At 41.8% G+C, this 16,866-nt stretch overlaps 2 protein-coding genes across 2 annotated transcripts in view; both read right to left on the reverse strand.

Moving 5' to 3' along the window:
* LOC129756623 (A disintegrin and metalloproteinase with thrombospondin motifs 9) overlaps positions 1 to 16,866 on the reverse strand; it is a 935,923-nt gene that overhangs the window by 308,452 nt on the left and 610,605 nt on the right. The gene's annotated exons all lie outside the window — the stretch shown is intronic.
* LOC129756606 (vitellogenin-A1-like) lies at positions 10,143 to 16,736 on the reverse strand. The gene is made up of 3 exons (XM_055753518.1): positions 16,570 to 16,736; positions 11,459 to 16,495; positions 10,143 to 11,400 (listed from the first exon to the last, which is right to left on the reverse strand). Exons 1-3 carry the CDS (start codon positions 16,598 to 16,600, stop codon positions 10,184 to 10,186), a joined length of 6,285 nt encoding a protein of 2,094 aa, XP_055609493.1. The 5' UTR covers positions 16,601 to 16,736; the 3' UTR covers positions 10,143 to 10,183.

A 16,866-nucleotide genomic window follows, 5' to 3' on the forward strand; every position in this document is an offset into this window, starting at 1 on the left:
AGGCATTTCCTACACATATTCTGCTCCTTTACAATCTTTCAGCGGGATCCAACATCCAAATCGAGGAACTTCCGACATTCCACTGCAATCCTTTTGACACACGACGCAACTCCTGGACTTTTATTTAGCACAGTACTAGGACGTTCCATCGGTGGAGCGTCGATGCAGCAACAAGTTTTCGAGTGCACATTGATGAAGTTCTCGTCCTTTCTCCCACGCCTTTCTACCTTTGGATCATTTATTGAAGGCAACGTAAAAGTGCTCGTCGCCTGAACTACCATTCCCAGCCATTCACCAAACTCCCAGCTCAACCTGTAGGATGTCGGAAGATTGCTGATCAGCTGCTGGGAAGAGACACATCGAACATGTAGTCGTCCAAGCCGAAGGCAGTAATGGTGGCACATACATTGTGAACAGCTATGCCGAAGTCTATGAGCGTCTGCAGCTTTTCCTCCTTTGGTGGCTGCAATACCCGGATCTTAGCTTCGTGTCTCCCGAATAGGTTCTTCAACAGCTCGAACACTCCTGGCTAATTTTGGGGATGCATCAAACGCCAGCGTACTGCTTTCAAAGCTCTCACTTCAGGCATCACTGAAGCCGCAACATGTTTTCCTCATCGCTGAACCCACAGATCCTGCTGGAGCTCATGTAGCTTGCGATAAATAGAGGCCACTCTTCTGGATTTCCAGTGCAACAGGGAAGCTCCTTGTCAAGAACATGCCGCGCCGAAATTTGACTCTGGTTCAACATTGAAAACCCGAAACAGCCTCCAACAGTTGTCGCTTGCGAATTGAATCGAATCCATTTGCCGCTGCAGCAGTTGCCGCCGCTCCTCGAAATGCGTCACTCTGCACCGTCGTGACAGGTTGCACAGGTCAATAAACAAAGTCAACAACAACGATTATCAAAATCTACTACAGTTATGGTCGCTGCTCGGATGTTTCTGGATACGTTCAAAACTGACGCATGCTGTTAAAAGTCATCACGCACTTTTTTTGACGGTCGCCATGGAAGGGAAAGAGACTCTCTTTTCAGCAACCAAACGCCTTTAAAAAACGAATGACCAAGTTTCCAATAAAACAAGTTCGCATACACCCAATTATTGTTAATCGAAATTTTTGAAAAATGGATTTGCACATTTTTCCAAATTGAATGAATAAAAAATATCAGTCAATCTTAAGTCAACAAGAGCGTTGACTGTATGTTAATGAGAATCTAATCATAAACGTCCATTCACGTTCTCGAGTACGAAATTCCCATTGACTTATTAATGACCGGGTTAGAAACAATTCAGCCATTTCCCCATGGACGGGCGCTCGCTTGTTATTTTCGATGAGCAAACATATAAATCACCTTCTCGGTTTCATGAATGGAGAATGGAGAATTTATTCTAATGAGAACGTCTTAATTAAGCTTAATACTTCCTGCGGCAAACAAGAACCGTCTGACGTCTGTATCGTCGGTTGGCCAAAACGGTTGCTGGCCGCAGGACGACGACGGTGTGATGGATAAGGTCAAGCCTGCAAATTGATTGGTTCTAGTTAGTTGGGGGCTGCTGCTAGAAGCTGACTCCCTGTAATCGGTCCGTTCTTGATCGTTTTATGCATGAATATTGGTGGGGATAGCATATTATTTTTTTTCCTTTTTCCAAAAGGAGGGTTCATAAATCGCTCACGGATATTGAGCCATTACCAGGTACAGATTTACGACCATTGATCAACGTTGGTGACAGGTTTAGGTCCTGAAGATGCAGGTTGATCGAGTAACTAGTTTGTTAGGCCAGGCCAGGTTCAGGATCAGTTTTACAAGGAAATCAATCTCACAACACGCCCCTGGGAACCGTTTCAATTAGGGCTTCCGTCGTATCTGAATCTAAGAATTTCAAGGAAACGTGCCTTCTAATGGAAACAAAGCAACTCCAGTGCCTAATTGAAAGTGACGTGATTTAAAGTGCATCAACGGGAAAATCGCGTGCCACAAACAATATGCAAGATTTCCTCGTGTGTCCTTCCACTTCTGAATGATAGAAGAGACAGAGATAAAGTTCAGTTTGCATGAGCCGTTCTTCATCTGTCGAACCTGTTAAATGCATCCAGCTTCATTCTACTAGCGACTTGCAGGTGTCGCTGTCGCCTTCCGTGAGTGAGACGCCCTTCCCAGATATAGCAGACGAAGCGAAAAAATAACAATCAAAATACAAATCCAAGAGCCGACATAAATTGAGCACGAATTATGAGCACATGTCAGATGTGATCAGAGGCAACCTGCTGGGCTTCCGTATGAGGGTAGGCCTGTGACTTTGTATGCATGTGGGTATAACCTAGGAAGGGTTGACACACCAAATATTGTTGACAAAAAAGTCAGTGGCGCAACAAACGAACTTATTGCAACGAAATATTGTTTTCTTGTAAAATTAACGTTATATCACTTCAATAGCCAGTTCATTCCATTTTTTTACCAAGATGATTTCAGCCTTCCAGCAACTTGAGCTTTCGCTATGCTTCTAAAAATGTGATTGTTTACTTGTCTAGAGTGCAAAAGAAGAAGTTTTGGCTCTAGAACTGTTATTGACTTCAGATGAAAGCTTTCAAACTATTGACCGAAATCTTGGCCGTTTCTAGGTTCCTAAAATGGGCACTCGCTGAAAACACGGGTCTGACTAATACGGAACATACATATGAATTCATTGATAAATCACGATGAGCTCGCTCAAAAGTTCGATGTAAACTTTCAGAATTGAAATGCATTAAGAACTGTGAGCATAGGTCAGAAACCTTCCCAAGCAACCAAAAGTTCGAATATCACTTAAGGAACGAACTAATAAGTTCATATATAGCTGTACAAAAGTTCTGTGGAACTTTTTTGCTGTTCAAAATGCTTTTTCGAGGTCCATGGAACTTCATTCTTTATCAAGTTCAGCCAATACTCAAAAAAAGCTTTGAAGTACTGTTTTGGTTTCTGTTTCTACTTTTTGGGAACTTTAAAGTTTGTATGAAGAAAAACAATCTACTTGTTACGTACTTCTCATTTTTTTCAAAATCAAGTAGCTATCAAAGGGTTGCAAGTCTTTTTGTACAGCTCAATAGTTCGTAAAAAGTCTCTGTTGTACTATTTTGTAAACTTGAAAGTTTTTAATTAGTTCCAACGGGCGTTCAAAAGCAACTTCGTATTATAGAAACTTTGAAGTAGATTTAAAGGCTAAACTCTACTTTTTTCGAACTTCAACACGTGTTTGCATAAATAAACACATTCGTTACTTGGGAAACAACTATATGAAGTACATATTAAGTTCCGGAAGAACTTTTTAACAGCTTGAAAGTGGGAATTAAGTAGAAATAAAGAACCTGAAAGTCGTTTTAAAGAAAATCATCACATCGAGTAAAATTGTTGCCAACTCATGATGTTCATATAGGGCAATAAGTATGGATCTCAACTTTCAAGCGGTGAGCTCGGGTTCGAGGCTTGGTAAGAACATGTATTTTAAATGTAATGGGAGTTAGTAACAAATATAGATGATTTAATACGAATCAAAATAGCAGACTTGAGAAGGCAATTGAAGGAGCGAAAGAGAATTTTTTTCGATTTTTATGCTACTTATAAAGTGGATTTTGAAGCTGGTTAGAAGTCGTTTGACGATTTATGCGAACTTTTTGTCAACTTTAAAGTTCGTTTAACTACTTAAAAATTGAGCTGAAAAAAAGTTGTATTAGCATACTCGATTAAGCTGATCAAACCTGATAGAGGAATGTTATCCGAACTTTTGGTTGCTTGGGTTCTTTTCTATGACTAGTTTTCTGGATCCTGAATTTTCATTCAATGAATGAAAATGTTTTACAAATAAGTTTTAGTCCCTGTCTTCTATCTAATACAAAGTAGTTGAATCTCACTCCCTTGCAGGAAACAGAAATAAAAGCCATCCTCTTTGGCTAATGTCCAAAACTCCATCAGTACATTCACAGGACAACGAAAATAATGTAAATCAATATTGAAAAACGAAGTTCTTAAACATTGCTATACAAATAAACAACCTTGAAAAGATATGCAAAAGATAAATGACAAATGAAAAATATAAACACGACGAAAAGGATGAAAAAACAAAAGATAAAAAAAAAACAAACTGGACAAAAAAAAAAATCACAAAAATGTCATAATTGACAAAAATAACAATACTGATAAACTGAACAAAATTGAGAAAATTGAAAAAAATTACAAAATTGACAAAATTGACCAAATTGACAAAATTGGCAAAATTGACAAAATTGAGAATTTTTTTTTATTTTCGATTATAGTCGTTATACAAAAATTTGAGAAAATTGAGAAATTGAAAAAAATTGAAAAAATTGAAAAAATTAAAAAAAATTGACACCATTCACAAAATTGACAAAATTGACAAAATTGACAAAATTGACAAAATTGACAAAATTGACAAAATTGACAAAATTGACAAAATTGACAAAATTGACAAAATTGACAAAATTGACAAAATTGACAAAATTGACAAAATTGACAAAATTGACAAAATTGACAAAATTGACAAAATTGACAAAATTGACAAAATTGACAAAATTGACAAAATTGACAAAATTGACAAAATTGACAAAATTGACAAAATTGACAAAATTGACAAAATTGACAAAATTGTCAAATTTGAAAAAATTAACAATATTGACAAAATTGAAAATATTGACAAAATTGACAAAATTGACGAAATTGACAAAATTGACAAAATTGACAAAATTGACAAAATTGACAAAATTGACAAAATTGACAAAATTGACAAAATTGACAAAATTGACAAAATTGACAAAATTGACAAAGTTGACAAAATTGACAAAATTGACAAAATTAACAAAATTGACAAAATTGACAAAATTGACAAAACTGACAAAATTGACAAAATTAAAAAAATGGACAAACATTTCGCAATTGACAAAATTGACATAAATGACAATCGAACATAAACACATACAGGATCCCAATGAAATTTGATGTTTCCTTGAAATGTTTCCTTTTACATAATTCTAAGCGAGTGGTAATATGGGGTGAAATTACGTTTTGAGATTATCATAAACCGATAACAGTAAGATTCAAAACTCAGGTGTGGTTAAATAATAAATTGGACTGCCTACATCCAGGCATAATTTTTACTCGTATAAGTTTATACTCCGAAAAATAAGGTTAAGTTGTTTTTGAACATAAATGATGTTATATTTAAAATAACGGCCAATATGTTTATGCAATAAAACTCTGGCTTTCAATAAAAGGATTAATGTGTTTATTTAGTTGTTTTCAATCACTGTCAAATGCCGAAGAAAAAATTTCTTAAATGTGTCCCTGCTTTGCACAGTAATAAATATGTGAAACACAAGAAATATTGAAGGGGCAAAAGTACGAAGTTCGTCCATGCTTCGGATTTGTATCACAAGCGAACACAGAAGCTGCTGCTAAAAGCAAAGAATGACATTATATTTCACTTGACTTCATTCAGAAATGTGGAATTTTTAACGGTCGTACTTTTACCACACGTTATTCAAATTTTCGCCCCACAGCACAGCAGTACATTAAAATTCGAAAAACGTGATCATGGGCTTTTTGAAGGCTTGCATGTCAAAATAGCTTTATGGTACTTTTTTTCTTGTCAATTCACCTATAAGCAAGATAATTTTTCTATTTTTTATATTTATCATTTTATCACTATGATGTTTTCAAAAAAGTTGTAGATCATCACATTTTAAAAAACTTTGTTGAAGGCGCCAAAGCTCTATCTTTTTAAAAAACATGTTTTAAAGACATTTTTTAGAAAATTATCCTCAAAAAAATAAAAATTCGTCTAACTTTTTTCGAAGCGTGTTTTGAAGCTAACTTTGTATGAGAGAGTTTTGATAATTGTAAAACTAAACAACTTCATTGAAGGTGTTAAGTCACTATTTTGAATTTTAATGTTACTTTTTGGGTGTTTTATTTTAAAAATTGCATGTTTTTATTATTTAATATCTCTGAAAGTTGCTAACATATCAAAACAAAAATATATACACATTATACAGTACAATCTTTCAACTTTCATGAACATATAATTTCATTTGTATGCATGAGGTTTTACTACTAAAATGGTTGTACTCCATTTACCCGAAAACCATTGCCCAGAATGAAAAATCCCCAGAATTCCAATCGCCAGAATGAAGCATTCCCCAGAATTTTTTCCCCCAGACGAACCATTCCCCAGAAAAATTTTCGCCAGAATGTACCATTTCCCAGAAATTTTTTCACCAGAATGAACCATGTACCAGAAATTTTTTCGCCAGAAGGACCATTTCCCAGAAAATTGAAAACATTTATCCTTACTAGAAATTATTTAAAAAAAAGAAATTGTTACAAAAAAAAAGGGGTTTCATAACTTTATTCTTTTGCGGCAAGGCCGCAACCAACGAGGATGAAGGGGCTGAGGCGGCACAAAGCCGCCGAAGCTCCCAAATCCGAGGAGGCCGCCGACCCGCCGTCGGAAGCGGCGGCCCTAAGACATTGGTCTAGGTCTGCCGGGGCTTCCTAGGTCTGCGTGAAAGCTAGGGGTGATCCCTTAGCCCCGTCCGCCACGCGACAGCGTGAAGGACAAAACGTCTTTCAAGTTCGAACGCGCAGCGTGAGGAGTCGGATACCAAAACGAATTTTTAAAGGACCATGGTAAGCATTGAATCAATTAAAGTACCCAAACCATAAACAAAGCACAATATTGGTTCAAGGATAAATTTATTTGGAAAATTTCAAAGTCGTAGTTTCATTTAAAAAATCATTTTGAAAAAAAATAATTTCGAATCATATGAAATATTCAAGAATTCATTAGAAAAAAAAAACAAATAAAAATACTAGGGGAAAAATCTGGGATTTGTGCCATTCTGGTAAATGTTCCATTCTGGGGAAACAAATTCTGGGAAATGGTCCATTCTGGGAAAAAAAATTCTGGTAAATGGTGCATTCTGGGGAATTTTTTTCTGGGAAATGGTTCATTCTGGGGTTTGATTTTGGGTATTTGTCATTCTGGGAAAAATTCATTCTGGGCAATGGTTTTCGGGTAAATGGGATACAATCACTAAAATAACTTGAAGGAAAAATGGTAGATTAACAAATTTCAGTATTTTTTCATACACTTACTAAAGTTTCCGCCATCTCGCAAAACCCTTATGTGCAAATTTTCATCACAATCCAACGAAAAATAACTTGAATATCCAGAAAACAATATTTGTCTTGTATCAACGACCCCCTTCAGAAGGGGTTATCCGAAAATCTGAAAACATTTTTCATCATTCCTGGTCCTCATGAATACACATGCCAAATTTCAGCTCTCTAGTTCTTCAGACGGCTGAGTCTATAGAGGACAAAAAACAAACAAAAAAACAAACACACAGAAATTGCTTTTTATATATATAGATTAAAACCTCAAATTTAAGTTTTTTTTGGATTAGCTTCTTGGGGGTTTTCAAGTTCGTCAAAGCACAACGAGTTCATTCAAACCGTCAATATATTCGGCATTTTCCTGCTGCTTCATCACTGGTTATCCTAAACATCCTAGCAAACATAACAATAGATACTATCCGCGATGCCAGGTAATTGTGTGACGTTTTGTAGTTAGGAAAAAATGTAATCAAAAAGGTGTAAATATTCGATGAATTCAAAACTCATTTTACTACGGCTTTATACTTCAGAGATCTTTTAAAAAGTAAGAAGAATCAACTTTAAGGTCTTTTTCTAGTATTTTAAATATTTTTTCGAGATGAATGGGCTGTTGCCGATAAAAATGAAAGCATTCTATTGTAAATTGCAGGAATTTTTAGACTTCTTCGGGAATCTGATTTGACAGATAAAAATCTCGTACTCACTAATACCATAATATTCTTCATGTAAACAATCACGTGGTAAAAGTTGAAAAGGGAGTATAAGAAAAAAGGACCAACATAAGAGTTTAGTTACTTCAAATTATTTCTACCAAAAAATCAACATTCATACGCACCGTTGCCATATTTAACAAACTGCGCTGATTGCATCTATTTAGACCCCTGTGCAAATAATTTGCGCGCAGATAAATCTGCTCACTGACGTATACAAAGACAATGACACATATCGATATTTCATCTTAAGATGGAATTGAATAAATATAATTGCCACTGGTATGTCTTTTCTTAATTTTTAGACGATTTTTAGCAATTCGAAAAACGACCGAATAATGCTTGATTTATTTGTTCCACTTACATTCTGGTATCAATGCTTTCTGTTCGTTTCATTTCATATGTTGGTCAGTAAATTTTCAACAACAATAATGCCGTTTGGAAATGTTATTCGAAAATCAGAAGCGAGCAACGGCTGGTTTGAAAAACTGACATTTATAGCACTGACCACACTGACATGACACTTAGAACAAAAATTCAACCATTTTCTATCTAATTTTTTTTTTGTCAGATTTTGTAAGTTCGCAATACCGACGGCAGATGGCGAACCTGAAAAATTTGACAAAAATGCCCTGTAGAAAAAATGTACCTGTTTAGTCCGATTTTATCGTAGAAATTGCCTGTTTTTATTTTAAAGTTGGGTGGCATTTCCTAACAGGGATAGCATTTCTTCAAATCGATCGATGCGCACTCTGGAATCGACATTGCGTTCTGTTGGAAAAATTATCCAGAAAACGAAATCGAGTGTCCAGTCAGTATGGTCAGTGGGGAAAGCCAAGAACCTTCACCTACTCTGGATTTGTACAAGTTGCAAAAATCTGCTTCGATTGCTCGTTTCAAAAATGCCATAACATCGGTTTCTTCAGCTACTGATGATTTGACTAATTTAAAACGTTGGTGAAAAATGAAATGGAGGAAAGCTTATTCGCAGCGAAATGCGCTCAGATTTCAAAGATCTTCCGCTACCGAAAGTTACACCTCGCCCAACCCAGCTTATTGTGCCTGTTCCTGATACCAAGCGTCGTTGAATTGAAGAAAACCGTAATTCAACACCCCGTCGTCCATCTCTACCTCACAACTGTGCCCAAGGTACCAACTCCGATGATGTCGACATATTCCCAGAATGCTAAACCAACTCCCACATTTTCATTGTATCTCTCAGGAGTCAACAAATCAATAAATAAAATGAATAAAAATAAAAAGGTTTTTTTTTTCATTCTGCCTCGCCATGAAACTGTTAAAAAGTACCCATACCTGTCCACAGTGTTTTTGATGATGACAATTCATCCTCTGGGGCACTTACCTGAAAAAAGAGAGAGGAAAAATTGTATTAATATTTTACTATACCAAAGTGAAAGGGAAATTGAAACTCGAGTTGATCCTTAAAGGCCGAAATATTCTTCTTTCGTAAGAACTCGGTGTATATGTGTTCAACTTGCTATGTTCTTTGAAAAAGACGTAAAAATTTCGGAAACGTCAAATGTATGAATTATAACTTATTCGAAGATAATCCTTGACGAAACTTTTCTAATTATAACTGGATTAGTAGAACAGATTTCATAAACACCTATATACACCTTTACTCATTTATTCCTAAAATATTTTTCTATGTTTAAAAAATAAATAGCGTCTGAAATAAACGTTACTCAAGGTATCGCACTAATTTCTCATTTAAAATTTATCAATAACGGAGCTGGCAACGTCCAAAAAAGCTAAGTAAAGAAAAAAAGGATAAAAAACTACTTTTGAGCTCTACGCATCCCTGGTAGACACAATATTATGAATGTTTTTATTTTGAAATGCTTTAGATGCAATGATATGTTAGTATGTCTATTTATAGAAACTGCCCGCCACTATAACAAACCTGAATGATAATAGCCTTAAAAATTTACGAGAATAATTCGTTGAACTTTGGATTTTGCTGCATCGTTTATGACACCAGATTGAGACCGAGGATATACAACGATATAACGTTGCAATGAGTAAGAAATACAAAGATTATAATACAGATGCTTATATTCAAGAAGGTAACCATAAGGCCTAAATTCTCGATAAGTAGCAGTTTTTTCAAGGATAGATTTCTTTCAGGCATAATGCAATAGAGCACCCTTCAACCACTGATTAAAAAAGTTAAAACAATCGATTTTCATTAATTGCTGTATTATTTTTATTGTCCTAAAACATGGCCAAAGTCATATGGTTTTTTCTTCAAACACCCTCAAAGGTAGAACGGCAGCAGCAGCTTCTTACTGGCTGTGGACGCACTCCTTGGGGATGTTGAACTTGACGGTCTTCGACACCGTGCGGGAAGACAGATCCGGGGATTGTCCCTTCAGGATTTGCTTCTTGTACAGGTTGGCAGCTGGGTCGGAGGCATCACGGCAGTGCACATCGACGTACTTGGTGGGCTTGTCGGTGGCGACGCATCCACTGGCGCAGACTGGCAGAGGGCGCAGGGTGAAGCAGATCTTGCCGTCGCGATCGATGAACTGGTGCTGGTGCTTGATCTCGCACTTCTTCACGGTGTGATCGTGCTGGTGGGGATGGTATTCCTTTTGCTGTTCCTCAGAGGAGCTGGACGAGCTGGAGTTCTCGCTGGAGGACGAAGCCTTGGAGTTCGATTCGGAGGAGGAGGAAGACGAAGAATCGCTGGAAGAGGAGCTAGAGCTGGAAGATTCTTCGACGTTGTGGTTGTAGAAACGGTAACGCTTGCGGCCAGCTTCCTGTTCGCTGATCACATTTCCGTAGTAGACTTCTTCGCGGACGCAATCTTCCTTGGCCTTCTGTTGGTAGGCGATGTTGAAAGCCTTGGCGCGGCCTTCGCATTGTTGTCCGGTGATGGCGTACGAAGCAGCGAAGTATTCGGGCTTGGTCATGTAGCACTGATCGGGGGTAACAAAGTCGTTGTACACTTCACCGTCGTTGGTTCCGCACAGACCGACAAAGTCTCCATAGTACGATTGATCGGCAAAGATGCGAGCACGCTTGCCATCGAACACAATCTTCAGATCATCATCGCGAATGCTGATTTCGAGCTCCTTGCCTGGCAGAGCATAGGCACGGAACAGTGGCTGGTCACCTCCGTTGTCGTTGGTGTACAGTTCGACGGCATATTTCTCATGGATCTGTTGGGGCTTGCCATTGATGTAAACCTTTGGCAGTTCTTGTCCGCTTGGGATGATGTCGATGTTGTAGTCGTTCTGCTTGTACTGTCCGAGAATAACCTTGAAGTAGAGCTCATCGTTGTCTCCAACGCGGCCCAAGATGCTGATCTGCTCATCCTCATCGAATCCGTTCTTGAAGCGGTACTCGGAATCGGCGTTCTGGAAGTGAGACTGCTGAGCGTAGTACTCGTAGTCAGGCTTCACAGTGTGGGCCAACACGTGCCAGCATGGTCCCATCGAGTATTCGTAGGTCTTTCCGTCGAAGGTATCGATGTTCTTGGTGGAAATAGCGCAGGATGCTGTAGAGTAAAAAACATTTTATAAAACTGTATTTCAGATTTTGAGTGATATACTCACGTTGGTAGTTTCCGCGGTAAGCGTAGGTGGCGAGACGTTCGTAGGCAGACAGATCGGCGTGAACGGCGGCGAAGTACCGGGCGTAGTAGTTGTCGATTGGCTGGTTCTCGATCTCGAAAGCGAACTCAGGGGCGGACAGGGAGAAGTTGAAGTATTCACCGAATGGTGCCATCTCGAACTCGGCCTGCAGCTGGTTGCTCTTGCCCTTGTAGAAGTAATCCGAAGTGAAGTATGGGTAGGTCATGTACTGGACGAAGTCGACCATCTTGTAGGTCAGGTTCTTGGAGTAAGAGTCGACGTTCTTGAATTCGAAGTTGAACTTGTACTGATCCATGTAGCTGGCCTGGCGGGTGGCATTCTGGCACTCCTTAAGCTGGTACTCTCCGTTGTCCATCTGTTTCTTGCATTCCTGTCCAACTTCCGAGATGCGCAGATAGTGGCGGTAACGGTCGGATTGCTGGAGTTTACCCTTCATGGTGACCTGGGATCCACCCTGGCACTTCTCACCGTAAGACAGCTCCCAGTGAACTTGAGAGTTGACATCGTTGTTCAGGGCGTTCAGGAAGTTCAGTCGTGGCACGTTGGGGAATTCGTTGTTAGCGGTGAAGCACATTTGGAACTGTTTGCCGCTGTAAGGGATTCCGAAGAATTCCTTGGTCTGAGTGTATGGGCTTCCAGAGAAGAAGACCAAGAAGCGGGACTTCTCATCGACTGGGCTGTCGGCGTAGGCAGCAGACATGACGAATTCACTCTTCTGTTGACGACCCTCGAAGGAGATACCCAAATCCAAAACAGAAACATCGCTATTGCGGATTCCAGCAGCGGCGTTCTTGATGAACTGCTCCTGGCGACGCTGGCTAGCGGGCGAGAACACGAAGGGTTGAGCGAGGTTTTCTTCGTTGTAGTATCCAGAGTAAGCGTGGCGTCCCTTCGGGTGCTTGACATCGGACTGTTGGTAGTCTTGATCGAAATCTCCTTCCTTGTAGTGAGCGACAAACTTGATAGTCTTGGCAGGGCTGCGCTGAGCGTCGTAGAACACATTGATCTGATGATAGTGGTAGGTTTCAACGGCAAATGGATAGACCAGGGCAGAAACATAGTCGTGTTCCTGAACCAGCTCCATGACGCGGTTGAAGTTAATGAAGTCAGCATCGTACTTGGCGTGAACGCGAAGTCCCAAACCAACCATTTCTTCACCGACGGTACGTTCGAAAGACTTGACAGTCTGTTCTTCGTGGTGCACAATCTTAGCGTTGGCGCTTTCGGCAATTGGGCGCATGTCAGTGATGTCCTTGAATCCGGTGTATGGCCAAGAGCTCAGATGGAACAGCAGCTGATCCTTCTTGGGTTCTAGGGGTTCAATCTCGATTTCATATTGGTCGTTTTCAAAGTCGAAGCCCAATTCAATGCTCAAAGGCAGGAATCCTTGAACCTTCTTCTGGTAACCGGAAATGTAACGCTGATGATCGAAGGGAGTGATGAATCCAACCTTAGCGTCGACCAAACGGTGGTAGACCATGTTGACATCAACGGATCCGTTCAAGGTACGTGGGAAGTGGACAAAGTCGTCGTTTTCAGTTTCTGGGTGTCCAGCAGGCTTCTTGTGGATGCTTGGGTAGGTCTTGATAGCGGCTTCAGTTTCGAATTTGACAACGGTAGGGGTCTTCAGAGAGTACAGACCTGGCAGACCAGAGGCCAACGGGAAGGCGAGGGTCACAACCTGTTGCTGGTAGAACTTGGTGACGTTCAGTTTCAGACCATCTTCCAAATCCTGGAAGACTTCCTTGACCTTGCGTGGGATGTTTTCGATAGTTTGGTTGTTGAAAGCCATGAAGTATTCACCGTTGAACAGATTCATCATTACTTGACCTTCGAGTTCCTCGGCTTCCTGTGGGTCGATGTTCAACAGCTTAGCGATGCGGGTGGTAGACCACTTCTGCGGTTCCTTGTCGCTGAATTCGTTCTGGCTCTTGCTAAATTGCTGGTAGTAATCGCTCTGGGGTCCATGGGCCTTGGAGTACTTTTCGAAGTATTCGTTCTTCTTGTTGGGGAACTGCTTGTAGTACTTGTAGTAGTAATCGGCAGATTTGTAGTTCTCCTGGATGCTGCTGGCATCGTATTGCTTGTCGATCAGGTCGAAGAAAGCTTCCATGCTCGAAACCAAGTAGTAGACGGTAGAGTGACGCTTAAGTCCTCCGAGGTTCTTGCGCAGTTGGTAGAGGATTCCGTTGGGGACAACATGGTCGTTGGAGGCAATCTGTCCGACGTACATGCGGTAGGTCATTTCCAAGTTACGCATGGCGTAGTCACGGACGTAGGAGGAAGAGTACTGCAGGCTGAAATCACGTGGGTTCAGCAGCTTCAGGGCAGCCTGGGCGTTGCGGGCCAAGTCGCTGTATTGATCAAAGTCCTTAGCTTGGGAAGCGGATTCGAGGACAGTTTTGACGGCAGCACGGACGTAACGGCTGGGGTCCTGGTGGGTGTATTCGGCCATGCGTTGGAGCATCTCTGCTGGGGGATCAGCACGGAGGAGCAGATGAACAGCAGCACAACGAACTTCATGGACATCAGCGGTGTTCTGGTAGATCTTGAAGAGCACAGAGCGAGCCAATTTCGGGTAGTTTTCAACCAGTTTGTCCAAGGCAACAACCATGGCCAAGCGTTGGTAGTCGCTGACGCGGATTTTGCCTTCCAGGTATGGTTCCAAGACGTTCAGGATTTCTGGGTGTCCGAGGTTTCCGAGGGAGCGAGCATAAACTTGGATCTTGATGCTGTCGGCTTCCTTGACAGCTTCGCGCAGTTGATGGGCCAACCATGGGACGACCTTGTGGGCGACGATTTTGTAGTCAGCATCAGCCAAGCGACCGAAGCTGTGGACTGGGTAGTAGTTGTAGGCAGAGCGGTTGTTAACTTGAGCCTGGTTGACGAAGCTAGTGTAAGTGATCAGAGCGGTGGTGTTAAGACCTTCCTGGTGCTGGACGGTGTCTGAGGTGATCAGCAGGAAGAATTCGTGCATCAGCGGTTCAGTTGGGTAACGGATGGATTGGCGCAGGGTGGCGATCACGCTGGCGGCTTCTGGGCCACGCAGTTTCTTCTCTTCGATGAATTCCTTGATGACCTTGAAGGCTGGGGGGGTTCCAGCTTCAGCAAGGGCGTCACGGAAAGTGTTCCAGGCATCGACGCGCTTGGCGAATTTCTCGCTGTTGTTATCTCCTTCCTTGCGTTCCTTCTGGGAAACGAAGAACTTCTGAGCGACCTCGTAGATGTCCTTGTAGTCCATGGTGCGGATGACACGGGACAGAATGTTGAACTTGTTCAGGGTGTTAGACTTAGGCATGGTGGATGGGTTTTGCAGTTCATCGGCGATTTCCTGGACCAGCTTGTTGATGGTGCGTGGAGCATCAACATTGCGAGCGTACTGGACATTGGATCCCTTGTATCCGGTGAAGTATGGCAGGAATGGAGTTTGAGGGGCTTCCTTGAAGCTCTCTGGGATTGGTTGGTAGTAAGCTTCCTCGCTGCTCAGAGAGTTGGACTCCGAGGAGGAAGACGAGGAAGAGTCGGAGCTAGATGAGGAAGAGGAAGACGAGGAAGAAGATGAGGCAGAAGGATATCTACGATCCTTCTTCTCTTGGGATTCCGAGGAGCTGGAGGAACTGCTGGATGAGGAGTCATCGGAGCTGCTGGAGTCGGAAGAGGTATCGTTCTTGCGGCTCAGACGGTACTGGTCCATCTTGTAGGCTTCGTAGTATTTCTTTTCCTTCTGGGCATCCAGATCACGACGGTTGCGGTTTCCACGCTTCTCGGCCTGCTTCAGATCTTCCTTGTACTGTTCGACTGGGCTGACCTTTGGGTTTTCCTTGGATTCCGAGCTGGAGCTTGAGGAGTCAGATGAGCTCGACGAGCTGGAGGAGTCAGATTCGGAAGAAGATGAAGAAGAAGAGGACGAGGACGATGATGAAGACGACGACGAAGATTCGGTTTCATTTCCTGGACGAACGGCGTTCTTCTTGTCGTTGGCCATGTTGTAACTGTAGACCAGATCAACGAACACCTGACGGTCTTCAGCTGGGCCCATTGGGAGTTTCTCGAAAGGCTGAACCTTGTTCAGGGTCATGTTGACCTGAGAGTAGACGATGGCCTTCTCGTTGTTAACCAGGGATGGGGCGATCACAACCTTGTTGATGGTGCTGGACGATTGGATGGTGTAGTTGTACAGAGTTCCGGTCAAGAACATGTTGGAGACAACGGACTTGGAGGCAACATTGCCCATCTGGTTGGAGTTTGGCTTGAAGTCGCTCTCGCCGGAGAATCCGAAGTGGTATCCCATGCGCTGTTCGCATTTGTCGAAGTTCTGGGTCTTGGTGACCTGGATGAAGTACTGTCCATCTTCACGGAGCTGAGGCTGAGGAACCCATTGGCGGTTAGCCTTGATCATAAATGGCTGGATTGGGTTGATATCGTACAGAGTTTCACATTCGCCAGTGACGACTGGTTCCATGACCTTGTAGACAGCGTTCAGGGTGTTGTTTTCCGGCAGCTGGTTGTATTTGGACTTGATCAGGTTGGCTCCACGAGTATCGAGCTGCAGCTGACTGGCCCAGGCCTTCAGGATGTTGACCTCCTGGTTGGGAACGGTCTGTTCGACGTACAATCCCTTAATGGCTCCCTTATGATAGCGGATGGCGAATGGCTTGTTGCTCATTGGCATCGGCTGGAACTTGAGATCGTTCCAGTATTGGAGCTCTGTGCGGTATCCCTGGGGCAGCACATCGTTGAAAACGGCATACTCGGGCTGCTTGACGTAGACAACCACGTATTCCGGATCCTTCGGGCGCACCACCAGGTAGGCACGGGACACGATTCCGGTCCACTGATCGGCCAGATCAGCCAGAGCCGTCATCGTCTTGGAGGTTACATTGTAGACGTACTCGCGGTTCGGTTCCCAGGCACCGAACTCGAATCCGGTCTTGTTCTCCGGTCGGTTGTAGTAGAACTCCCGGCGGTACTCGTACTGGTAGGCAGTACTGATCCCCACTGTTTGGAAACAAGATTTTTTTTTAAATTGTTAGAACTGGATCCTGGTTTCAGCTAGATTCTTGTTAACTTACCCAGAGCGAGGAGAAGGAGCTTAGCCAACATGTTTCGCTATTGAACAGTAGATTCCTTTTCTTAGAAGTCCAAAGAAAGGAGAAACTGAAGTGTACTGATCATGGAGCATCCCGAGGTTTTTATACTAATTAAAAGCTGAAGTTGCAAAATTCGATCCTCGGATCGATTCAGTCAATGAACTGAGATTATATTTTTTGCAGTGATAAGGAGCACCTTAATTATTGATGAATGAACGTCCGATCACTTGGAAACGTCACCACCTCTTTATCAGCCGGGACGCGATCTCGGGTTGTTGC

Source organism: Uranotaenia lowii, chromosome 3 (genome assembly GCF_029784155.1).
Source record: "Uranotaenia lowii strain MFRU-FL chromosome 3, ASM2978415v1, whole genome shotgun sequence".
Classification (NCBI taxonomy): domain Eukaryota; kingdom Metazoa; phylum Arthropoda; class Insecta; order Diptera; family Culicidae; genus Uranotaenia; species Uranotaenia lowii.